Raw genomic sequence first — 25,465 nt, forward strand, 5'->3', positions numbered from 1 at the left:
CGTGTACCAAAATCCTTTGTTTGTACACGGATTATTGGGCCGTGCATTATTGGGTCGTGCATTATCGTGGCTGTACATTATTGCCTCCCAATAAATAAATTAAACAAAATCAAGAAATTTGTTTTGACGTTTCGTTCACTACACAATACTTAAATCCATAGACAATAATCAAAAAATAGAATAAAAAAACACCTATAGACAATATTCAACAAATTATTATTTTTTTTTTAGATCAAAAACTTTTTTCACGGATAAGCTAGACAACATGCGAATTCAAAACATCCGCCTGAAATACGTCTAAAGAACAAACTTCAAGTTTATGTTAACATCTTATTAATTAATTTACTTCATACTCAGTGTTTTGAACTCCATATAAAACGATAAACCAGTATGGTGAAATATATATTGTTCATGGATTACATACGGCAACAGGAGATTGATACTTTTTTTGAGGTTTAATAGATTTTGATATTTTATATTTTGCATCCTTTAAGTGTGTGTAATTGTAAACATCTAATTTTGATTACCTTAAATTACACCTTTGTAACCACTACATCATAAGCTATCATAGGATATGATCATGTAATAGGATCTTAGAGCATGTTCAGACAACTTCTATAATCATTAAGGCATACCAAAGGCTGTGGTTTATTTATTGTTCTTGCTTCTTACTAAATTATTTTGATGAGCAGGCTTGCCAAAAACATCGTAATTATTACAAAGGCAATCCTCAAAACTATCATCCATTAACATACTTTGAAGAACGAGAGTATAGATGGCAATGTCCTTCTGAAATGACAACGTAAGTTACCTTTATGTTCCAATATTTATATAATAAACTAATCCTAATTATATCCTACTTATACTATATGTATACTAGAAAGTTACTGTCATGGTAGCTGAGCAATGAAGCAACTGCACTGTGTCCATTGTAGGCAATGTCCTACTTGGGCATGTAAAATAAAGTTACATCATGTACTAGAGACTATTTAATAATTACTGCACTACATTTTAATTACAAGATACGTTAATAACATTTTATTTGCGCAGGACGTACTTAACATATCCGTATTATCATGTGAGATACAAACAACCCAGTGTTTTACCCTATACAACCGGACGTACCTCTGGTATGCCAGCTCTACCAGATCGTACTCTTGCTGCAAGATACAATAAACCGCCATGCAAGGCTTACATAAGATAAATGTCCTGCTTTGAGAATACTCAAAGATGTTCTGCTGGTTTTATAAAAAGTCATTAGCAAAATTCAATAGTACAAATGGCATGAAAATAAATGTTTGTAAAAAAATAATTCTTTTACTTAGATCAAAATTTAAAATGTATGTAATAATTACTGTACCACAATATTCAATATTCAATCTAAAATAAGATGCCAGCGCATAGCACAGCATAAGATAAAACCTCTGTCCACCCCTCTAGGATACGAGTGTGTGCAAGGCGGATTGACCTGGATTGACAGCTCAGGGGGGGTCAGAACCTCCTTGATCCGCCGTTGAGTGTGTAGACTTAATATTAAAACTGTTTGCGGACACAAATCCACTAGACTTCATTCTGTCCTATCGGGTTTATAAGTGTGTCGCATTTGAAAACATGAAGAGAAGGTGGTATTGAAACTCATTTATTAAAAATGCACTCTTTTAAAAGTTATAGATAATCTATGGTTAGATAATGTTTTGACTTTTGACACAAAAACTCAAACTGGCGTTGCGCACTAAATTCAAAATTTCAATTATAATCTCAAAACACAAATATTTTAATTTTACAAAATCAAACTAAGCTATGGACATTTTATTTGTTGATAACAAACGTCAGGATGAAATCGAAACATTTTATGAAGTAAGTATCGCACGTGTTTGTTGCTTACTTCCTATTAAATCTGGTATTATACTTTCCGACCTTTAATTTCGACATAAAACCGTTAGTTTACTTACGGTGGATAGATACTTTTCATTCTTAACGTGCGCTTCCAATTTTTTATTTTATATAGGCATGCCAACGCCATAGAAGCTTTTACAAGGGCGAAGCCAATTCTCGTCATCCTCTCATTTATTTCAACGACCCACAGTACATGTGGCAGTGTCCTCCAGAAATGACACCGTAAGTAATTTTAAAATATTGGTTATCGCGGCACACCTAAAACTTACTTGGCCCTGCAGTTTACTACTGACTTTCTTGTTGGTACATTTAAAAGTATTGTTGCGCGATGGTCGCTTATTCTTTATTTTAGACTCACCACTCAATAGAAACATCTCTGGACGCGAGCCGTTATCATCATATATCTAATGAGTGATCTGTAATTTTACTATATCACACTTACAGCACCTACCTCGGCTTCCCGGCAAGCCATGTGAGGTACAAGCAGCCGGTGGCGCTGCCGGGGGATAGAGGTCGTACGAGCGGCTTCCCCTCCTTGCCCGGACGCACTCTCGCCGGACGCTACAATAAAGCGGCCTGTAAAGCTTTCATCAGATAGATTTATGCATTAAATCGTCAATAATTTTCAAATTACAGTCAATTCACATAATAAATAAAGATTAGGTTGTCTTTATTACTTTCGCTTAAATTAACACAACGCATTTTATGTAATAAATAAATGTAATATTAACATGTATAGCATTCTATACTCTAAAGTAAAAAGACGAGTGAAATTCAGGGATTCGGGTCATGATGATTTTGAACTCGTTTAGACCAATACCGCCAGTGTTGTACAGCTTAATTTCGTCCAGTATCTGAAATTAAAGTAAATAGATAACTAATAACACAGTATGTTATTTTATTTTCTGAACTTTCAAGTCTTATATTTCAGCAGTTACTTCTGTAGTTCACACAAATCTATCGTACTATTAAACTTACAACGTGAGCAATCTTCGTTTTTGATTCGTCGTCGAGTTGGTAAAAACGGTCCTTCGAGCATCCCGTCAAACGGTCGATAATTTCACTTATATCTCTCATTGAAATTTGACCATCTTCATCCAAATCTATTGAATATAAAAGTAAAATTGATACATAAAAAGACTACTCAGCTTATATACAACATTACTAAATAAACTTTACGCTAAATTACGATTTAGAACACTTGTGCTATGCATAAGATAGCACAAGCTTACCTGTAAGCAAACAGAAACTTATTCGTTTATATTTTAACTAATAATTAATACCAAAAAAATAGTTACGCAGTAACCTTACCGAAAATTCTGAAAGCCCAAGCCGCCTTCACCTCTGTAGGACACTCGGAACTCATCGCCGAGCACAGATCTAACATGTCTTCAAATGAGAAACAATCATCATTGTTAGATGAGAATACGTGGAATATGCGATCTTGGAACGGGTTATTCTGCAAACAAAATGTTATATGGATGTCTAAGTATTAATAAAACTGGCAAATCAATAATGTATAAAGTTTTAAATGCTCGCTTTTAACTGTTTATAATGACTTAGGAGTTTTTATTCTCATTGTGACAATTTGCCGTAAATGTTTCTCAATTCTTTATTATTATTGTTATTAATTGCACTTGCCTGTAAAACATCGAATTTCTTAATGATAACGTCTTTTTCAAATCTGTGGTGATAATTTTCTCGAATTTTATCCGGATCGATTGAATAAAACTTTTTCATTAAACTGAAAATGCAATGTTTTTAAATCAAACTGCAATTAAAACTGTTATTCGACGTTATTTTTACGGTATTCATCATCTTGGTTAGATCTAACATAAAATGTATACGTAGCAGAGAACTGAATATTTTGTTCAAGCAAAATAAGCAAATTTTCATAACTTACTATAGAATTTCTCCTTTATTTAAATATGTTAACGTCGTATAATCTTCCAAAACATCTTCTGTTAAACCTGGATACGATTGTCCAATGCCCATATTTGTTTACACTATTAAAACAAAGTCTTCACGTACGAATCTTGGAACAATTATAAATGCGTCGTATCGCGAATCTTATCAACAATTATAACGGATGATTGTTTTATTGGAATTCGATTAGATATTACATTGGGATTTACACATTATATTGTACTATCATTCAAAAACTAAACAAAGACTATACGCTATTATAACTATATCGCAACTAATTTAAATTAAATTTATTTTTAGAAGCAATACTTCATAAGGAAAAAACATTATTTGCCAACCAATTTAACGTAGTGTTTTTGAAGGAATAACTATAATTTATACCACTCAGAATAAAAGATAAAGGAATCCCAAACCGAAGAATTAGTAAACATAAAAAAATCTGCGTCTGTGGCGCAGTTAGAGTTTTTAAAGAAATAAAGCAATAGCGCCAACACAGGTTACTATTTGTTATCTCTGTTTCTCTTAAAGAGAAAGAAAGGGATGGATTCAATTAAAATTTTATTTACACATTTCAATAACTGACAATTGAATGTTTCTGTGTTTACAGCTTTATAAAAGTTAAATTGATCAGATACGTTTATTTTAATTTTCATTCCCTTTAAATTCGACTAAGCAAGTGTTAAAACAGTAGATATGAATTAAAACAAATGATATTCGAGAAAAATAATTTATCGCTACATTTACAGAAACCGAGATCACACTCAGCGGTAGCAGGTTACATCATAAAAGTTTTCTAAGTCCACACTAAAATTATATTTCAGTTCGCGTTACATCAACTAGTAATGCAGTTAATACCTATATCACAACTTACCTACAAATGTTACCAGTGCAATATTGATATGACAATTGTCTGTGCATTAAACAAAATAAACTCAAAGAAATAACAAAAAAATGCGCTTTATATGCACAAAACACAAAATTACATTAATAAAATTCTTCATTGATGCATGTCAAAATATACAAGTACCGAAAAATATAAAACCATAGACAATGTCAGAGATATTGATTAATTACATTTGAAGAAGTTTTAACATATATGTGAATATTTTTCATATATGTTAATAGCAACAAAGTTACATACATATTTCTAGAGACAATTTGTAAACAGAAATAAATCCTTACTTTATGTAATTTAGAATTTTTTTGGACAACCTTAATTTACAAACCCATGAAACCTTTGTTCCGTTTATCATATTTCAATATTTTACATATACTTTATTTTAATATAATTACAATTTAAGAAAAAAGTAGATTGTACTTAATACTTTGAAGCTATTTCTATTCTGTTATATAAATAGTAAATCAGCACAGAATATTAAAAGATATAGAATAAGAGACAATCAAATAATTATTGCTAAGTTAACAAAAGTCAAAAATATATTGTCAAACATTTGAGACACGAAAATACTATACCATAGACAAAAGCTGTTAATTCGTTTCATAGTATTGAAATACAATTTTTTCAAATGCTTCTAAATATTAGCTAGGGATTTTTTTTTAATTAAAGTACATATGTATTGTACTGTACATGTAAATACAATACAATGTATTACAATGCCATAATTACCCCAATATTTGACAGTTACAGAAGTCGCAACACTAAATATTAGAGCGAGAAAAAATTAAAATGTCAAAGAATATGAAAGTCTTCAAATAAATTAATAGAACTAAAGTCAAAGTTTTGATACTTAACGCTGGTATTCTAACACAAGTTAACACACTTTTCTTCACAAATACATCACTTTAAACACATCACCTTTTTGGAAAGTCAACACTGTCAAAACTTATTTGTCTCCTAGCCCGCATTTTCGCAGCATCTTCGAAAGAGGGCATCGAGTTAGACTTATATAAGCCAATTTTATCTAGCATACTAATACCAATGCTGCTATTCGAATTAGAATCTATATTAACTAATTTGTCCTGCAAAATATTCTTGGAGGAGCTCTTTGGCTGTTCTTGTCTTATAGATAAATTGGAGCATGTATTTTCTTTAATTTGCGATGTGAGTGTAGCCGAGGACATCTGTCTCGTCTTCAACTGATATGCTTTTGGTGATATGTATCCAGATATTTTGTTTGATTCATTGGCTAACTTTATCTGTTCATCTTGGAAACATTCTTCCACTGTCCGACCTTGGATGATTGCGTACACATATTGCCGCGCTAATCTGAAAACAAAGTAGTTGTAGTAATTTCATATAAATGGTTTTAAACTAGCGAAAATCTCTAGCTACAATAAACACAAAGGTTTTTAAAAAAATCTTAGTGCTTTATCCCATAGTAACAGATATCACAAAATTTTAAGAAGACTCAGAAGTTTAGTTCATGCATAGCAGTACTAGTTCATTTTTATTTTATTACTTAAATGCGATTTTTGTTTTCAGCAACGCAAATACATGAAGTATTCCTGAATATTGGATTTTTTCTTTTGACATTACAAACAGACGCTTCAATTTTTTTATATGTATAGATATAGGTAAGAGTCTTACTTGAGCATGGTCTCTGATGTGGAGAGCGCGGGCGTGGCGAGGCGGGCGGCGTGCGGCGGCAGCGTCAGCAGCCGTCTGGTGAGCCGCGCCAGCGCCGCCGCCTTCTCGCGGAACCCGGGCGACGACATGCGCCAGCCGCGCGCCCGCAGCGCCTCCGACACCGCCCATAGCAGTTTCTGAAACAAAATAAACATTAGATCAAAACTGTTCCCATGTCACTTCATCTGCCTGATACTATAAAAACTTTATTTTATTGTTACGTGTACAACTCTTAATTCCAAATATCAAAATTCATTTAACCAATGGATAACAATAACCATTACCAACGCAATCTTACTTCTTTGCTGCTATTGGCTTGTAGATTATATTCCTTTCTTGCATGACAATTATTTTAAATTTATTCACCCCTAAGTTTAATAGCTTGAAAACATACAGTTTATAGCGCGTAACAACACTCCTACTAAGATAAAATTTAGAGTAACTTACATCAAAGGCGATTTTTACTAACGCTAGTTAATTTCCTTCAGTGATCATAAAATTTAACAATTAATTTAAATTTTTAATTTAAAAGAAAGTACAAACCTTTTTATGAGTCTCGTTTAATTCAGTTGTATTCCTTGTAGTCAGTATTTCGGACACTCTGCGATCAAACGGGACAGGTTGCGATGCGCTGAAGGAATCGCCACCAAACGACAAACTCTTAGCTATCTTACTCCGACCATTGTCCAATACATCTTCACACTTCCTCTTGAGGAAATTATCACTTATGGTACCATCCATACTTTTGGTCTCAGCACGGTCTGGGGAACTGAATAATACGCGTCTGAATCTATTCGTTTGCTGTGGTACGGAAGAGCTAGCAGTGTTTGGTATACTCTTCCTATTTTCAGGGCTAACAAACAGAGCCCTTTTCAATGTTTCTCTTGTTGGTTGAGATCGAGATAAGCTTTCCGTGTCCATTAGTAGTCGTCTCATCGCTTTCTTTTTACTTGATCCTCCACTTTTCGTCTTCGGAGTCGCTGCACCGGTCTTTTTGCCTGGTGTTCTTCGTGTAGGTGTCTTTTTATTAGGCGTGCGTCGTATTTTCCTTTCGGCGGAATTTATCAGCTTCCTGTGCGGGAAGAAACTTCAAAGATATTTGTTTAGTTATTATGATGATGAAAATAAGAAATACATAAGATGTAATAAAATGAGACAAAATACACTTTTACAATATGAGTAAATGATATATACAGAATTTATTTATTTCTTAACAATGACAATGAGAAGAGAAAATACTTACTTTTTATCAATGAGCACCATCTTAGATGAGGTGCCCTGAGCTTTCTCGTTGATGGTAGCTGCACTGCAGAATGCCTGTCGCCGACGAGCCAAGTGAGAGAGACGGCGTCCTGGTGACTTCAACTGGGCCATTCTATAACATTTTTTTTATTGAGCTAGCTGCTTCATAACAGATACTTCTAAATCATATTAAACTATTATAAATTTTGTTAAATACTTGAACTTTTTAAAAATTCAAGGACAAAGTAAATAGAAATCACAATGTGCTAGGATCAAAAAATGTTCTTTTAATTAAATTTTAAGTTATTGCAATAGCATTTGGTTTGCAAATTATTTCGTCACTTAAACTTTGATACAATTGTAAGTGATCATTACTTAATTTACAAAACAATACCATTAATAACATGAAATGTCCAGTTAATTAGAAAATGATATACATTGTTGTCTATTTAAAATGCCTTAACACATATTTAAAAAAATAAAAATAAAGGTGATTTAATAAAAAACTTAACAAATACTATCAAGTTTAGAACAAATTAAATGTTTTACATACTTGAGTCTCAATGCTTTCCTCTTGCTTGCACTGTTAGGGGACTGCAAACCACCGGAATAAATATTGACACTAGTATCAGTTTCACCTCCAACAAACCTCTCTGTGTAACGTTGAAGTAACTGCTCATACTTTTCTCTATAGCTTGAGATATTGTAACTGTAATAACAATACATATATTAAGAATTTGGGTACAACATATACTATTACAATAAAGTGTAAACACACACTTCTTTATAGCATAGGATGTCAGCAATCACAGCATATTTTTGAATAATTCTTTCTTTAATAAAAAGCCCTACTCTGCCCTACTGCCAACATTAAGGAAGCAAGGTAATTATGGTAATGGCAATTTGGACATTTGCAATTGAGAATTTGACAAATGTGAACAATTAAATAAAGATTTTACAATTTCATGCGGGGATGAAGCTGAATGGGAACAGCTAGTTTATAATAAAAATTAAGGATGTAGAGATTTTAGATACATAATTTCAATACATTCAAAGGCATCTTATAGATAGGTACTAATAATAGATTTAAACTTTTTACTTACTATACATCAAAATATCTGCATTTTATTAAATCTGGCCATAATGTATCTTTTACTTCAATTTCTGTGCACATTTTCAATTCTATACTCTTGTCATTAACACTTGTATTTAATTCAGAATTGTCTATATTACTGTTATTATTCCTTGCATTTACTTGTGATGAATTTTCTTGTATTTCATCAGTTTCCATTGAAGTTGTTGGAATGTGGATAAATGAAACCTTTTTGGTGGGTGTCATTGAATTAACCTCTAAAGTGTTGATTTTTTTATCATCATTAAATGCAGGAAGGAAACAGTAATACTTTTTAAGCATTTCTGTTACATCTGTTTTTAATGTAGTCACTGAAGGAGGTGGTAAAAGTCCTTGAAGAGTCTCCTGTAACATAAATGTATGTAAAAATAAAATTTACTAGCTTTCGCCCGCGACACCGTCCGCGTGGAATTAAAAAACACAAAAATGAGTAGTCTATGTGTTCTTCCGGACTATCCTCTACATGTATATCATTGAAATCCGCTTAACCGTTTAAGTTACAAACTCTAACAAACATCTATCCATCTATCTAAACTTTCGCATTTATAATATTAGTATGATATGAAAACATTTCTGCAAATACTTATAGTAATAATTTGTGACTTACTCATAGAACTTAGAGATAATACACAAATGTATTATTTAAGTTGACCTTTTTATTTGTAATAAAAACACTAAAGTAATGTAAACAGATTTACCTCAATCTTTCTAACTTTCTTTTTGTCATAAGCTTCAAAATCTTTAATAAAATTCCAGAATGGTTCAGGAGCTGGACTAGGCTCCTCTTCTTCATCAGAGAACATATCAGGAGACCTAACCCCACTATCAAATGATGTCTCTATAGATGAGTAGCTTTGTTCTAAATTCCATTTAGCATTGCTGTCCTCACAATCTTTTTTATAATTAACATCTTCATACTGAGAATCTCTACTACTTTCAGCTGTTTGATCAATTTTCTCACTGTCACATGTATACCTATCATCAGTCACATCACTGGTTTGTTGGTAACTGCATTTGTCTGCAGTTAGCTTATCACTTACACTACTGCCTGCTGGACAATCTGTATTCTCTGACCCATTATCTGACAAATCCAACCCCACATTCACAGTGCTCAAGGCTGTCAAGGGATCTACAATTGGCTTCAATTTTTGAACATGCTTGATTGTACCATTAAATGATAGCTCACTTATTGGTAATTTGAAAACATTTTCAGAATGTCTTATGTCACGGAACATTGGCACGCTATCCACTGCATTGTTACTATTCTCCATTGTAGAGGTTATAAATACGGAGTGTTTAAAACTCTCCGATTTAGAGTCCGAAGACAGGCGACCGTCAGTCTCGACGAAGTCTGATTTATCATTCAAAAGACAAAGTTCTGCTGTCGCGGACGAGGTCTCGACCAATGACCCCGACAAAGAAATACAAGACGATTCCGCTTTAGGTCGATCACCGTCGGAACCGAAATTTGGCTTGTATGCGAAACTAGCAATATCATTCAGGCGTTGTAAGGAATTGCAGTCCACTTCCAGTCCAGTACTATGTTTATCTACATCAGCTTGAATAGCAGCTGACAAGTCAATGTTACCCCCACTGTTGGAACTTTCGTAATCACAAGTGCTTGATGACCGGACTTCAACTTGCTCTAAATGATTATTTTCTTCCACAAATTTATCCACCACGTTAAAACTCCGCATATAACGTTCGTATAAGGATAAACCATCACTCATTGAGGGACAATTGGAGTCGTCTAAGGATTCCATTACCTCTACATTGTATAATTGTGAATAACAAAATTACTTTTGTTTTCACCAAACATTAAACTAGTAATGTTACTATTATTTTACTAATATTCTTTGAACTCTACACATGTTTTCTCATTTCAAATTTTATAATACTAGTTTAAATCAACAATATTAGAAAAAATATACTACAGTGCCACTGAAATGTTCCCCCTAAAATAAAAATAAAAATGCCATTGACAAAGAGTACGTAAGACTTCATCAAAAAGGAATTGGCGCTAGTGAGCCGCAAATACTAATATTTACTTTTGCAAATGAAACTTTTAAAATGTTACGGTCTCGTTTACTAAAAAAAAGCATTATAAACGGTACCTGTTTTGATGAAGGAAATAATACGTAGTATAAATAATGCATTCTACTTTAGCACAAAAGCACAAACAATATTTTCTGTGGAAAAGTTTGACATTTTGTGACATCTCAAAAAATGTTTATTTACTTAATCTTTGGATTTTACATTTTGTGAAGAGCGAAGACAATTTTCTTTAATTTGTTTGATTTCAATTTTTTACTCATATATTCCTTTAAAGATTAGTAAATTGCGCTTTTAAATCGCTTCATTTGGATTTAGTTAATATTTAACTTATTTACATAACACATGCATTAAGATATTTTTCGAGAAAGCAGTTCACGCAACAAGTGAATAGGTAAGATTTGTAACTCGATTTAAATCAATTATTTATTTCTTATTGAATTATTTAACTGTTTGAGTACGTAACAATCGTTTGCCTTCATTAAGCATTGCAAAATCCTGTTCTATTTAGTAGTTTATCTATGTGTAACACATGGAACTACAATGCCGGTGTTTAAAATGTCTATTAAAGGAATAAAATGATTTATTTTAATTACCCGTTGTATTGTTTGTATTTTGTTTATCAGTGAACTTTGAAATTTTGTAACTGTTTTAAATTCGGGACAAATATAGGTGAAATTTCCAATAGGATTTAAAAAAACGCATGCAATTTATTTTATCTGCTATAGGTACGTGTTTAAATAACCTCAATATGTTATAATCTTACAACCATGCCAAACCCTTTTTTTACAATTGGAAAATTTTCGTTAGATTAGATAATCTTTTGAGAGCTACTGGCAAATCTGTTTAGTCACATTCAGTCACTATTATAGGCTTTATACATTTTTGAGTGATACACTAAGATAACTGACATAATTCATACCAAAAGAATATCATTGTATCATTTCCTGAAACTTTAAATTTTTCACTTTTAACACCTAGAATAATTGAATTATGTTCATTCTATGAAAATTAATTCATAGTTACATTAAACCCCAAATAATTACAAATATTAGAAAATTTAAAGCATTTGATTAAAGTAGTTACAGAAAAATAATTGCAGCAAATTGTGTGATTTCAATGTAATTCCTTAAGAACTTTGGCCTTTGACTTGGCCAAGGTGTAACAAGCTAATTCAATATCATTATATTTACATAACAAATCTTTTTTATTTTGTTACAAAAATTATTTAGAATCACATAACCAAGGCCAGTAAACATGTAAATTATGTATGACCTTGAATTATACAGGAAAATGTTATGTTTCTTTGCTACTTTGCAACAGTTATAAAAAAAAAATTAAACATACATATTTTTGTCAGTGTTAAACTACCAATCAATTATTCAAACAGTATAATTTTAATATTTAACCACTTATATGAAGCTAAAGAGGATTGTAAAGTAAAGTTTCTTATTAATTCAGCGTAGATGAAGCAAGCAAAGGCTTTATAAAAAAAGATTGAATTCAAAAGTCATTATTAAATTCAGTAACATTTTTCGTTAATTAAAATCTGAATAACAGAGGAGGTGTGCAATACAGTGTATATCTGAATGGTGTTTAATTACATTTAGTATATTATATTCCTTCTGTGATATCTCTACGATTGCAGCGACCTATGCCCCTTGCAGCTCATATTATCAACAAGGTATAAAGAAGTCAAAATGACATATTTATGTCCACTCCTGCACTCATTAGTACTTTGATTAGGGTTGTTTGTTAATTGAATAATTCAATTTTAATGTTTTTAATATTTTTTAGTGTAAACTGCTTACAAAATATTCTTAGAAAGTATCATTTGATATTTAAAAGGAATAACAGAATAGATGAAAAAAATATTATTTTAAAGAATTTGGATAACTAGTAAATGATGAATAAAAAACGTATTTTAACTTAGTAAATACCATAGGGGTGCATTACGAAGTATTTCACCTAGTTTATATTATTTATGGGCCTAACGGAATATTTAAATTTCAAGGATTGAATCTAGGACTCGCCTAATACTTAAGTACACTAAAGTTCAACCTTTGCTCCTCAAACAAGTAAATCGCACGACAATGTGTACAAATGATAGGTAAACGATAAACTTGTTATTATCAAATCGAGTCATTCATTCGGTAAGTGGACGCGAGCACTTTGAGCCCTTTGCCGCGTCAATTGTGCCGTTCGCTCGCATTAAAAGCACACTACCAAGTCGTTATATGAGATTTTACGTACATTTTTATTGTATTATCTTTCTCATCAAATAAATCGAATAATAGTGAGTTTTATAAGCATTGTAATGACGAATTACTAAATTTCTGATTTTATTTTCGAGTGTTCAGTGAATTCCAATTGGAATAATTAGTGAAAAATTTATTGCGCCTAATTGGTGGCAGAAGGCAATGGCCATGAGACATTTAGTGTTATAAATTAAGGGCTTACAAAAGCTAAAGATAAAGATCTTAAAATTAGGTTTATTTTTTCTTTTGATTTTTTTTATATTCTCAAGTGGGAACCCTGATGAATTACTTGAGTGAAATTTAATGATAACGACGCACTCTCGGTTTTTTTTTATTCGACGGACACGCACATGAGTTGTGAGTAATATTCAATTTTGCACAAGTAATAATTATTTAAGTGGTCAGTAAATGTCTAAAAGTTCATAATTTACTTTTTGTACTGAGTGATATGTTATCGTATTTGTTAAATTATAATTTATACACTTCGATAATAATAAATTAATTTGTAATATATTCTTTTAATTGGTAAATATCGTTCTAATATTACAAGATCTAAATTAATAAACATATATATTTTTAATACAAGAAAACTCTATCTAGTTCCGATAATAATCAATCGTCTGTGATTTATGTTGTTTTTTTAAATTAGATTTTAGATCGTTAATAACATGACTTTCGCCTGTCTAACAAACTTTGGGATCGGGGTTTAATATTTCTCTAGTTTTAAAATATAATGACAAGACTATCTTTGTTTTTTTTTTAGCAAAGATATCGACAGCTGTGATGGTCAACAGTTCACACGTTTAGGTTTGCTTTCATCAGCTTTCAAGCTGTAGTACAACTGTAACTATGGAGGTATTGGGATTCATCCAGGAGATGCTACACAGCGTAGCGGAGTATGCAGCCAGCTACCGTCTCGGACAGAGTATGCTGCGCCAGGCGGACAGATTGCTGTGGACGATAGAGAAGAGCGCGCGATGGGCTGTGCCACCACCATGTAATTATTTTTGAAATACGTAAATAGCTTTAACACAGTCGGATACAATCGAATTGCACTTACCAAAAAACGTATCATACTTCATACTAATATTATAAATGTGACTGATTAGATGCATGTTTGCAGCCTAAACTGCTGAGCTGATCTCGAGTAAATTTGGCATAGATTTAGAGCATAGTCTGGAAGAACACATAGGCTACTTTCTTTTGTTTTTTTAATTCTACGACGAAACGGGCAGAAACTAGTTGGCTATAAATTTGAATATTATGGTATTAATGGATCCTAATATGCATTTTATTTGATTTAATTTATTGGATGAGATAATTTGACGGTGCGTTATAGTGATACAGAAGTATTTAAAAAGGGATGTCCTTTATATATATATTTTTTTTAATTAAAAATGCTGTGCGTTTCGTTCCAGTGGACCAAGATGAACGTCCGCAGCCAGAATTAATTCGTCCCCTACCCTGGGTGTTCTTCTTGATGCTGCTTGTTGTACTCCGAGTGACCAGAGAGTCGATATCCCTCATCAACTTGGTGTTGGGCAAACCGCCGTTGAGATCAGCTGATGTGGTAAGCAAATAACCAAAATATATGTGAACTTGTCAACTATTTGATCTTAAATAGTGTGTTATTTAAATGCTACATTGAACTTTTGATTCTTTTATATTAGTCTTCTTTGTTATGTATTTATATTCAAGAAAAATATTTAAACACTTTGATATATAAGTTACTATACCAGATCTTTTTATGCCTTTCTATATCTATACCAATATTACAAAGAAAAATTTGTACTACTGGGCCAATTTTAAAAATTATTTCAACACTGGTTTTCACCACCAAAAGTGAATAGTCTGTGTTCGTCCAGGCTATGCTCTTCATAAATACCAAATTTGATCCAAATCCGTTCAGCCGTTTAGGCTACAAACTCTAACAAACATCCATCCATCCATCTAAACTTTCGCATTTATAATATTAGTAAGATTAGAATGGTCATTTAACTGTGAGGTTAAATTTTAAATCCACGCGGACGAATTCGCGGGCAACAGCTAGTATAAAATACTCAACTTCTAAAGTATTTTTTTCAGGTGACATATATCCAAGGCAAGCGGCGATACTTGCGCACCCTGAAGTACCAGGGCAGCAGAGCGCTGCGCGCGCGCGGCCCCGCGCAGCCCACCTCGTGGTGCAGCAGCGTGCAGTCGCTGTTCGAGTTCACGATGTGCTTCCGCCGCCGACACAACTACGATAACAATAATACCACGCGTGTCAGCAATAATGATGAAGTCCTGGTAAGATTTTTATCATACTTCATACTAATATTATAAACGAGCTGTTGCCCGCGATTTCGTCCGCGTGGTATTAGAAAACATACAAACTACATAAATTACAAAAAGCTACGTATCCCTCGGGAACCGGACATTTCTCGGGGATGACGCTTATCCCATATGTACTCCAGACTTTGTTTTATATCTGTGCCAAATTTCAATAAGATATGTTGAACCGTTGTAGAATGATCGAGTAAACATTAAAAAACTAAATTAATGAATCCTACGGTAACCGTAACTATTCCCGGGATAAAAAGTAACCTATGTGTTCTTCCAGACGATGCTCTAAACCTTTGTAAATTTCATGGAGATCCGTTCAACCGTTTCGGCTACAAACGCTAACAAACATCCATGTATCCATCCATCTATCCATCCATCCATCCATCCATCCATCCATCCATCTAAACTTTCGCATTTATAATATTAGTAAGATTAGTAAGATGTGAAAGTTTAGATGGGTGGATGTTTGTTAGAGTTTATAGCCTAAACGGCTAAACAGATTTCGGTGAGAGAATAGCCCGGAAGAATACATAGCCTCACTTTTGTTTCTTTAATTCCACGCGAATGGAGTTGCAGGCGAAAGCTAGTTTTTTTTTATAAAATGAGCGATTTTAAAAGGTTTTATTGATTTAAAATAAAACCTTTTAAAATTAATTAATAATAATACTTTGACTTGAGAGCCACTTATGTATGTTATGTGTTTTTGTAGGTAGTGAAGCGCAACAAGCACGGTAGACAGGAGGCGAGCCCGGTGGCAACCACTAGTGACACAATGGAGAGACTCATTGAGAAAATGATGGTAGAATTGCAAGCTGACTCCGAGGATGATTCCAGTTATACGGTAAGAAAATAAAATGTTTTATGAAAAGGTTTAAAAAATTCACAAACCCACTTGATAAGATGAAGTTCAGTCTAAACTGTGTTTTTTTAAATCATCTTAACATTTGGTAGTCATTTCTAATTTGAACTAAAGTTCTCCAAGTAATTATTACCCATTAGTTTATGAACGCAACGCACAAGTAGTATTGTTTCAATACGTAAATATATTTTAATATTACAGTTAACTAACCCAATGAGCGCAAAAAGCGATCAATCCGCTGACGATGCGGATTCCGAACAAGAAGTTGTGCAAAATGACGTCTCCGGTGAGATCAAATATCAAAATGACAGCTGTCAAATTCATTCGTCAGATGAGAATAATATAGACAACAACCATAGAGATAATGCGATAAATGAGGATAGGTGTGAAGAAATGTCAGCAAAGGATGAAAGTTTTCGATTAATTCAGAGCGAAAAAAGCTTCCAGCACAATAATAAAGCAGGACAAGTATTGCATAAGCCTGGTATGGGTAAGTGATTTTTTAAATTATAATTAATTTTAAATTTAATGTAGCAAAAAAACGCAAGAATAAAGATGATATTGTCTTCCATAGTGACATTTGAATAAATAGATATTTGTACAAAATCACATGTTTTGTGTCTTCAACCACTTATATAACCATCTTTCTCCTTATCCTACTCCCGTAGTGGCGCAATAGGTTTTTGTCCTCCACAAAACTCTATCATACGTCATCTTAGTCACTCCCTTCTTGATCATGTCACCTTTCACGCAATCCATCTCTTTCTAGGTACCCCTCTACCGGTGTACCTCCACACTCATAACTAACGTTCTCTTTGTAACATGCGATTCATCCTTCATAATATGCCGATACCATGCTAACCTTTTACTCCTTACCTTCACTACTACTAGGGCTACTCTCAAACCAACCACTAATATATTATAATAAAAGGGCAAAGTGTTTAAACTATTTTATGTTTTGTTCCAGCTAATGGTAAGAAAGTGTGCTCCACACCGAGCACAGATAAAGGTATATAGTATGTTAATTTTGATAAAATATATAACTAAAATGATTATCAAACTAAGCAACCCTTTTTTATGTAATCAAATAAAAACTATTTGATTTTATTTAAATTAAAAATTTTATTTAAAAAAAAAATTGATTCTTATTAATCCAAAACTAGCTGTTCCCCGCGACTTTGTCCATGTATATAAAGTAGCCTATAATATGCCCGTCTATGTCAGCTACCGTGCAGTTTCCGGTCCAAATTGACCCGACCGTTTCGGAGATTTTAAGATGTGATTTTTGTTATCAGCCACGCAAATACATCATCTTCCACTCCATCAACAGACACTCCAATTTTATTATATGTATAGATTATATCAATGTCCCTATATCATTAAATTGTCAATTATTTTGTTTTTACAGATTGCTCAGTAAAATCACCGAATAAGAGCCCTGGAAAATCTTGAAGTGAGATCTATTTACATATTACTATGTAAGAATATTTTTTACTAAACATAATTGGGATTTGGCAGCAATTAATGTAGTAATATAAGAAATAGACAACAATACCGAACTAAATTAACAATTTAAACGACTGCAAATTGAATTTCACTGATCAAAAGTAATCAATTTGTTTATTTTAGAGATCACAAGGAAACTGAAATATATTTGATCAGAGATTCCAAAAAATGTTCAACCTACTAAAACTTAATAAAAAATATCAAGTCTAAGTAGGTTTTACACATATTCTGATAGAATTAAGCGATTGCAGCAACTACACAGACCCACATATCCTTCTTTGACTATAATTTATAATGTGACTAGTACATTGATTTGTATAAATGGATAGGTTGAAAGAGACGATCTTGTACGGGAAGGTACGCGCGAGTAAAATAAATAAGAAATAAACCAAAAACAACTTTTAATAAAATTTACAAATTAAGAAAAAAATATATACATTTCAGCCTAGCGTTGTGACATCTGCTCCAACGCTGCTTCAATTATTTACAAAAGAATTAATAAAAAATAAACATTCTTATTTTAAAAAAAGGATTAAAAATAAAAAACAAAAAGGAATATTGCATCGCCAACATGCCCGCCCCCTGATGTCACAAGACAGAAAAATAAGGAAAAAAAACAACATTGTATGTACATGGGCAGGATGGGCATGCACTAAAAATAAAGCATGTTTAAGACAATCAAAGTTATAACTTAACTAGGTTACACAAACGAAAATTAAATTATAACTAACTTACGCACTTACACAAACGAAAATTAAATTATTACTAACTTACGCACTGGGCGCTTTAAGACCCCAGTACTGGTGGCGACTTCGACAGCCCGAACTACACCATCCTTCCCGGGGAAGGTTTTCGAAATGCGGCCTTTAAGCCAAACTCCCCGAGGAAGGTTACCATCTACCACCAGAACCAGGTCCCCTTCTTTAAGTGGTCGCGGTGTGCCGGTCCTAGGCCGAGGTGCTAGGGTTGGTAGATATTCCTTGACCCACCTTGACCAAAAGTGATCTGCAAGTCGAAGTCCCTTTTTCCAACACATTCTCCCAATCAGGTCATCGTCAGAGAGCTCGGCGGTTCTGTGATATGGAGAGGATTCCCCTAATAAAAAGTGGAATGGGGTAATTGTTTCCGGAGTGTCAGCCTCGACGCTGACGTGATTTAGCGGACGAGAGTTGACTAGTCCTTCAGCTTCAGCCAACAATGTTAAAAACACCTGTTCCTTCGGTTTTCATTCGCGTAACGTAGCCGAAAGGGCGTACTTTATAGTACGCACAAGTCGCTCCCAAGCTCCGCCCATAAATGGTGCTGCCGGAACAATGAACTTCCAATTTATTCCTCGTGCTGAAGAAAATTTGGCCAAGGCTTCCCTAAGAAAGCGATTCGCTCCGACAAACGAAGTTCCATTGACTGAATATATTGTAGCTGGAGTTCCTCGTCGTGCTATGAATCTTCTCAACTTATTGATTGATTGATTGTCATGGTTAACAATGATTTCGTTCCGACTTAACAGGTTTTCTGCTGTTACTAACATTTAATTTTATCTCTATTTGTTCTAATATTTAGATCCAAAACAACGGGAATTAAATAAATTATCTTAAAACCTCTCCATTTATAAAGATCAGTAGATTAGTGGGTTAAGTGACGTAGAATTAACTTGTATTTAAACTTAGTATTCGTAAGTCATCAAATATTAATAATCACGAAATGCGATGTAATGTTTATTCCCTTGCGTCCACAACATCTGTCCAAATAAAGTGCTTTTGTTACTGACTCCACCGTCGATACTTGTATTGGCATCTCCATAATTATCTATGCAATAATATGAGACAACAGTGTTTTAGTATAAGTAACACCCATTGAACTCTTAGAATCATCGTATTATAAGAAACGATTTTTTTTAATATTACGCTTCGACCCTAATTTTCATCATAGTAGTGAAGGTGATTCGTAATATAAAATAGATGTATATTCTACTGGCTTTTGCCCGCGACTCTCTCCGAGTATATTTTTTTTAAATAAGGAAGTAGCCTATGTGTTCTTTCAGACTATGTTCTACGTCTGTGTTAAATTTTATTCTGATCTGTCCAACCATTTAGGCTAAAATGTCATAACAAACATCCATCCATCTAAAATTTCGCATTTATAATATTTGTATGAAAGATACCTAAACCGTAGCACATAAGTGACGCAAAAAACGGCCTCCGAAAACCTTTTGTTGGGATTATTCTCCTAATGTTGTCACAATAAAAAATTACATTTTGTAAACTGTTCATCACTAGGTTATATGTCTTTGATAAAAAAATTATGTCGATGTAAAACTATGACATAAAATTATTTTTAATTTTGGTGTTCCTATTTTTAAGGTTAAGCTTATTTTTAAGTTCTATAAAATATTTGATTTACCCACTGAACTGTTTGTTCCTAATATCACTAAATCAATGCATTATAGATATATCATATTGTTTGTAAAATTAATTTTCTTAAAATAAATACGTAAAATAATAAATAATATATAAACAATAAAACAGACTGTTGATTTGGCACTTCGGGAATAAAAGTACAGTCTGCTCCATAAATGCGTGGATAAGTGTTTTTATTTCCTAGCGTCTATAAAAGTTTCTCAAGTTTTGTTTTGTCTACATATCTATGGAGCTGATTGTACTCTGCTGCTCGAAGTGCCAACATAAGAAGTATATATGTAAGAAGAATCTCTTATATTTTTTTTATCCGAGCATAACATGTTTTAGATTTATTGTATAAAATTTATAAGAGTGTTTTTTTTTTCTATATCTTTCACATATACAGCGTCTTGGGCCTGGTTTCAATGTGCCTTAAATATTGTGCGATTTTTTGTCTGTTTATGTGTAATTTTTTTAGTGTTACTTTTAAATTGACACCCCTCGCATCTTTTCCCAAAGTAATTTGGCTGTGTTTCGAATAAATGAAGACTGAAGAGAAATTATGTGCACGCGTCCTTATTTAAGCTTAAAATGTCCACATTATACATTTCGTATAATGTGGACGTAGGTTTTATAATTTTTATAACTTGCGAAGCATTGTTGTATATTCAGAATATATGATGTAAGAAAAATTGACGACTTTTTTTTATAACAACCGCACGTCTTAAAATCTACTGAAATATATTTGCTGTTGAGCAAAAGGAATTTTTAACTAATGCACAAATTAGAAACAAATTTCATTTCAATGATGTTCATAAAAAAAGACTGTTTCCGCCCGGGATCGAACCGGGGACCTTGTGCGTGTGAAGCACACGTGATAACCGCTACACTACGGAAACTCATTGACATCATGGCAAATTTAGAAACATTAAAATTAAAAAAAAAATTGTCAGATTTAATAATAAATGAAGGATGTCAAATTATATTATAACCTAAAATAATAAGCTTATTACTTTTACAACTCTTGAATAAAATAATATTGGAAGAATAGTCTACAAAGCGCTCATTAAAATTTAATTCTGTTCGTTCTCCGCGTCCAACCAGTCCCCCGCCCCGCCAGTCTCGCGGCTACAACGCCCGCGAATAGTCGCAGACACGGGTATTTCGTGTCACTTTATTGTCGGTGTTAAATTGTACCAAAATTAATTAGAAATAGTGTGATTTCGAAAAAACAAACACCATGGATCCCGAAGCCTTCTTAGATTTGGCCAACCAGGTCATAAAGTTGAAAATGTATCCTTATTTTGATGTCGCACATTCTTTACTGTGCGCCTTAGCAGTCAGAGAAGATTTAGGATCTGGTAAGTGGAGAATTATTTGTTTTAAACAATGCCGCTAATATAATTAACTTCCGCATCCTCGAATAGCTACTATGTAGAAAGTAAATTTGTATTGAGGCAGCGCTATACAAAAATAAAAGCACCGATTCAGTTTAAAAATAGATTTGTTCCCCGCGTCTTAAATACTGTAATAGCTAAGGATCTCAATGGTCACTTACAATTTTACTTAGATATAAAACCATGATTTAGTTTGTTTTTTTAAGTAATACAATTATCAATAGACTAAAATTGAGCCTTCATATATTTTAGACACATAAAATGTATTTTAATTTATCATTCGTGATTATTTTACTGCATGCTCTACCAAATTTAAGGAATAATCTGTTAAAATTTATCTGATAATTTACATGCACTCTACATATTTGTATAATTTGGTCAGGATATAGGTTAGGTATGAGATAAGAACCTTTCTCGAAAATACTCAGTTGTATGAAAATGATTTCCATGAACATTTTATTCATGAAAGATAGATGGCGCATAACTAAAATAGCTATTAAAACAAAAACCGATGAAAAAGTTTGTTTGCGAGTGATTTGATAGTAAGAATGTAAGAGCACAAAAATAGCATGCTAATTAGGTATTCGAATCATTAATTTGAGGAACAAAAATAAACTTATCTTGGGCTCGTCCGGGATTTGAACCCGGGACCTCTCGCACCCGAAGCGAGAATCATACCCCTAGACCAACGAGCCGGTTGTAGGGAGTGCGAATTTGTTCGTTAGTTTATACGTAGTTTGATCAGCAATGTGGTCATTAGAATTCTTTTACATTTTTCACTGAATATATTTGCTTTGCTCTCGTTTTTTAGATTTTTAGTGACAAAGAGATACAAAATAGCAAAACGTACACATTGGAAGGGATTAAATAATTAGATCATAAGATAACGAAATGGCGCGAAGTAACGGATACGCGACGCGAATAGTGGAAAAACCTTTAACAATTAAAGCCTTCGCGTGATTGAAAGGACAGTGTGTTTATTCCACCTTTCAAAAGAACATTAACAATTGCAACAGAGTGATCCAAAGATTGTGTCACTTCTGTCCAAAAATCAACAAAAAGGTTTTGTTATTTATTACGCTAATAAAGTGAAATCGGTTTTATGCAATGTGAACAAATTGTGCTTGCTGTATTGCTTCATACTGTAGTTGTTTTGTATATGGTTTCAAGTTGTATTTGTAACTTTGTTACAGGGGCTCAAGCGTTCTCTCGAAAGCATCCCCTGGCATGTTGGCTTTCAACGATGTTAGTGATCTTCGCGGGTGGGATGGTGGCCAATGGCCTGCTCGGCGAGCCCATCCTTGCCCCGCTTAAGAACACGCCACAACTCCTCATTGGAACAGTTACATGGTAAACTTTATATCATAATATTTGTTACACTGGTAAACAAATAGCGAAGTCAAACCTAACTTTTTTTGTATATATTTTTTTAGGTATTTAGTATTTTACACGCCATTCGATGTGGGCTATAAAGTGGCGAAGTTCTTACCGGTGAAAGTAACAGCGGCTGCTATGAAGGAGATATATCGCGCGAAGAAGGTTTACGACGGTGTCAGCCATGCCGCCAAATTGTACCCCAATGCGTACATCATTATGGTTATTGTCGGTATGTAACAAATTAAGTTTTAGAAAATGTTTGAAACTCCATAACTTTTACTGCCATTAACATCACACACAATTTTCATGATTCTGCATTGGGCGATAGTAACAAGAGCTATTTTGAAGCATTTGTCGCTATTCTAACGCCGATTATTAACGCGGCGTTAAAAAGCGTCAGTGCATATGCGGTCGGGTTCGAAAATTAATTACGAATTAATTATAATGACTTGGTTTGTGTAATAAAACACAAAACTTAAGATTTTGTTCGATTTTAGGAACATTGAAGGGTAATGGAGCTGGCTTCACCAAGCTGATCGAGCGCTTGGTTCGCGGCGCGTGGACCCCTACTGCTATGGAGACCATGCAGCCGAGCTTGTAAGTAAAACATAGATTATTTTCATATTTCTTTATTGATTGAAAGTGTTTTAATTGCTTTATTTGGTTTTTAGCTACACAAAGGCATCTCTGGTGGCTTCAGTGATCTTTGTTCTGGACAAGAAGACGGATTTGATCTCGGCACCTCACGCCCTCGTCTACTTTGGAATTGTTATTTTCTTCGTGTACTTTAAGGTAAAGATAATCTTACTATTATACATATACATTTAATAAATAACATAAGCAGAATATTGTGTAAATCATATGTGAAATAATCATTAAATTTTAATTGTTTCTATCAAACTAAGGAGGGCAAATGTTTTTATTAAGTTTTCTAATTTCTCCTTTTAATTGTGACCACTTCACCTCCTCACCTAAACGGTGTCCTTCTATTCATATTCTAAGTGTAGTATTATTGGATTTTGTTTTATAATAATTTACTTTCCGTAGTTGTCATCAATTCTGCTGGGCATACACGATCCGTTCGTGCCGTTCGAAAATCTGTTCTGCGCGCTATTTATGGGCGGTATTTGGGACTCGCTCGCCAAGCTGCTCGGCAAGGGACAGCCGAAAGAGGAGACCAAGGATACTAAGAAAACTAATTAGTGGACGTACGTATGTATTGTATTTAGTTGTTGAGCTATAACTCAACAAGTTAAGTCTATGTAAACTAAATTGTTGAGTTGGTAAAGAGCGTATTTACACATGTAAACACTTGTTCACATTGAGATATAAGTTTGTCTATGGTAAACGGAAATGGCCCTATTAGCTATGATGACGCTTCAACGCCTTCTTTTGTACATCACTTCCTGTATGATAGCCGCAATATGGCAATATGTTATTTTTTTCTTTTTGTTTGCAGATCGATGAAAATACGCCTTCAATTGACACCGACAATACAGATTGCGACGATATTTTCTGCACGATCAAATACAATATCGGTAATACGTAATTATTGTATTTGATCGATATCAGAAAAAGAAAATATAAAAGTGTTAAAAAAATTGAAAAATATTTAAAACATTTAAAAAAATGGCACAACGACCAATGTTAAATTTTATTAATTTTAAGTTTGACTAGTCATAATATGATTGTTACATAAGCTATACGAGGGATATCGTACGATTTTAACTTTGTGTGTGATTTTGCACTTTTTAGTTCCTGATTATCCAAAGGTTTATTTTTAAAACCAGAAGCCCAGCTTGCCAGTGTTAAATAAATGCCAAATTAGTATTAAATAATATTAATGAATTATTATATAATGATGTAAATGCAATAAATAATAATACATTTGAATTTGCTTACAATTTTCTGACATAGTAAATAGTTTTATTTATTTCATGTTTATTTATTGTGTTAAAAATAATTTCGAGCATTGAGTTCATATTTCTAAGTTAAGTTTTAATATTCGACCGAATTACGATATTTCCGACTTCCTTTTCAAATGTTTTAGGAATATCAGCGACTGTAATACTTTTTTTTGATAGCTAGACGTAATTAATAACTTATTTTTTTCTGTAATAATGAAACGCTTGATCAATCCGCATGGGTGCAAGCGGTGAGAGACACGCGTTTCGTTAATATGAAATTTAATTGTGACTTATGAATAATTTACAAGAATGTATCAATTTATTAATGATAGTATTGATTTAAATAATTACAAAGGAAGTATTAAACTGTTTTCTTTAAACAGGATTTTTATTTCAATAATAATAACCCATTCTCGTTTAACGCAAGTAAACCCGATTCGTTAATGGTAAAAATTACATTACTTTCATCTCTTCCGTCATTTTCTCTAACTTATCAAAAGAAAACAAATTTAAAAATTAATTTAGGTGGTCCTTACCAGCAGGAGTAGGAGTTATAAGAAACACATGTTTATCTGGGTGCACGGCACATATTGTTTAAAGTGAAT

General features: G+C 33.1%; 5 protein-coding genes and 2 non-coding genes across 11 annotated transcripts; 3 read left to right on the forward strand and 4 right to left on the reverse strand.

The window, feature by feature from the left end:
- The first annotated feature begins 1,686 nt into the window (after positions 1-1,686).
- On the forward strand, positions 1,687-2,569 carry LOC106102450. Its single transcript, XM_013281935.1, has 3 exons — positions 1,687-1,857; positions 2,009-2,118; positions 2,341-2,569. Exons 1-3 carry the CDS (start codon positions 1,801-1,803, stop codon positions 2,492-2,494), a joined length of 321 nt encoding a protein of 106 aa, XP_013137389.1. The 5' UTR covers positions 1,687-1,800; the 3' UTR covers positions 2,495-2,569.
- A 28-nt stretch (positions 2,570-2,597) lies between these two features.
- Positions 2,598-4,095, reverse strand: LOC106102449 (calcium and integrin-binding protein 1-like). The gene is made up of 5 exons (XM_013281933.1): positions 3,800-4,095; positions 3,538-3,640; positions 3,208-3,355; positions 2,875-2,999; positions 2,598-2,750 (listed from the first exon to the last, which is right to left on the reverse strand). Exons 1-5 carry the CDS (start codon positions 3,889-3,891, stop codon positions 2,640-2,642), a joined length of 579 nt encoding a protein of 192 aa, XP_013137387.1. The 5' UTR covers positions 3,892-4,095; the 3' UTR covers positions 2,598-2,639.
- Positions 4,096-4,533: 438 nt separating this feature from the next.
- Positions 4,534-10,757, reverse strand: LOC106102448. Of its 2 annotated transcripts, none has more exons than XM_013281932.1 (7): positions 9,482-10,757; positions 8,755-9,128; positions 8,205-8,360; positions 7,653-7,784; positions 6,953-7,481; positions 6,371-6,546; positions 4,534-6,049 (listed from the first exon to the last, which is right to left on the reverse strand). In XM_013281932.1, exons 1-7 carry the CDS (start codon positions 10,544-10,546, stop codon positions 5,635-5,637), a joined length of 2,847 nt encoding a protein of 948 aa, XP_013137386.1. In that variant the 5' UTR covers positions 10,547-10,757; the 3' UTR covers positions 4,534-5,634. The 2 variants fall into 2 exon arrangements, with proteins under 2 accessions (XP_013137386.1, XP_013137385.1); XM_013281931.1 differs by having other exon boundaries at positions 6,953-7,496; positions 9,482-10,756.
- A 274-nt stretch (positions 10,758-11,031) lies between these two features.
- Positions 11,032-18,893, forward strand: LOC106102455. Of its 3 annotated transcripts, XM_013281941.1 has the most exons (9): positions 11,032-11,229; positions 13,363-13,450; positions 13,857-14,090; positions 14,512-14,663; positions 15,179-15,382; positions 16,128-16,259; positions 16,479-16,767; positions 17,245-17,286; positions 17,686-18,893. In XM_013281941.1, the coding sequence occupies exons 3-9, from the start codon at positions 13,943-13,945 to the stop codon at positions 17,727-17,729; spliced, it is 1,011 nt and encodes a 336-aa protein (XP_013137395.1). In that variant the 5' UTR covers positions 11,032-11,229; positions 13,363-13,450; positions 13,857-13,942; the 3' UTR covers positions 17,730-18,893. The 3 variants fall into 3 exon arrangements, with proteins under 3 accessions (XP_013137395.1, XP_013137394.1, XP_013137397.1); XM_013281940.1 differs by lacking the exon at positions 13,363-13,450; XM_013281943.1 differs by lacking the exons at positions 11,032-11,229; positions 13,363-13,450 and adding an exon at positions 13,599-13,618.
- Positions 18,894-21,005: 2,112 nt separating this feature from the next.
- Trnav-cac lies at positions 21,006-21,078 on the reverse strand. The gene has a single exon. It is a non-coding gene; the product is annotated as a tRNA-Val (tRNA).
- Positions 21,079-21,165: 87 nt separating this feature from the next.
- LOC106102319 (trimeric intracellular cation channel type B) lies at positions 21,166-25,240 on the forward strand. Of its 2 annotated transcripts, none has more exons than XM_013281748.1 (7): positions 21,166-21,540; positions 22,770-22,926; positions 23,010-23,182; positions 23,451-23,550; positions 23,625-23,745; positions 24,001-24,165; positions 24,413-25,240. In XM_013281748.1, exons 1-6 carry the CDS (start codon positions 21,420-21,422, stop codon positions 24,154-24,156), a joined length of 828 nt encoding a protein of 275 aa, XP_013137202.1. In that variant the 5' UTR covers positions 21,166-21,419; the 3' UTR covers positions 24,157-24,165; positions 24,413-25,240. The 2 variants fall into 2 exon arrangements, with proteins under 2 accessions (XP_013137202.1, XP_013137201.1); XM_013281747.1 differs by having other exon boundaries at positions 21,167-21,540; positions 24,001-24,161.
- Positions 22,200-22,271, reverse strand: Trnap-cgg. The gene has a single exon. It is a non-coding gene; the product is annotated as a tRNA-Pro (tRNA).
- Positions 25,241-25,465: the final 225 nt, after the last annotated feature.

Source organism: Papilio polytes, unplaced genomic scaffold, assembly GCF_000836215.1.
Source record: "Papilio polytes unplaced genomic scaffold, Ppol_1.0 DF823923.1, whole genome shotgun sequence".
Taxonomy (NCBI): Eukaryota; Metazoa; Arthropoda; class Insecta; order Lepidoptera; family Papilionidae; genus Papilio; species Papilio polytes.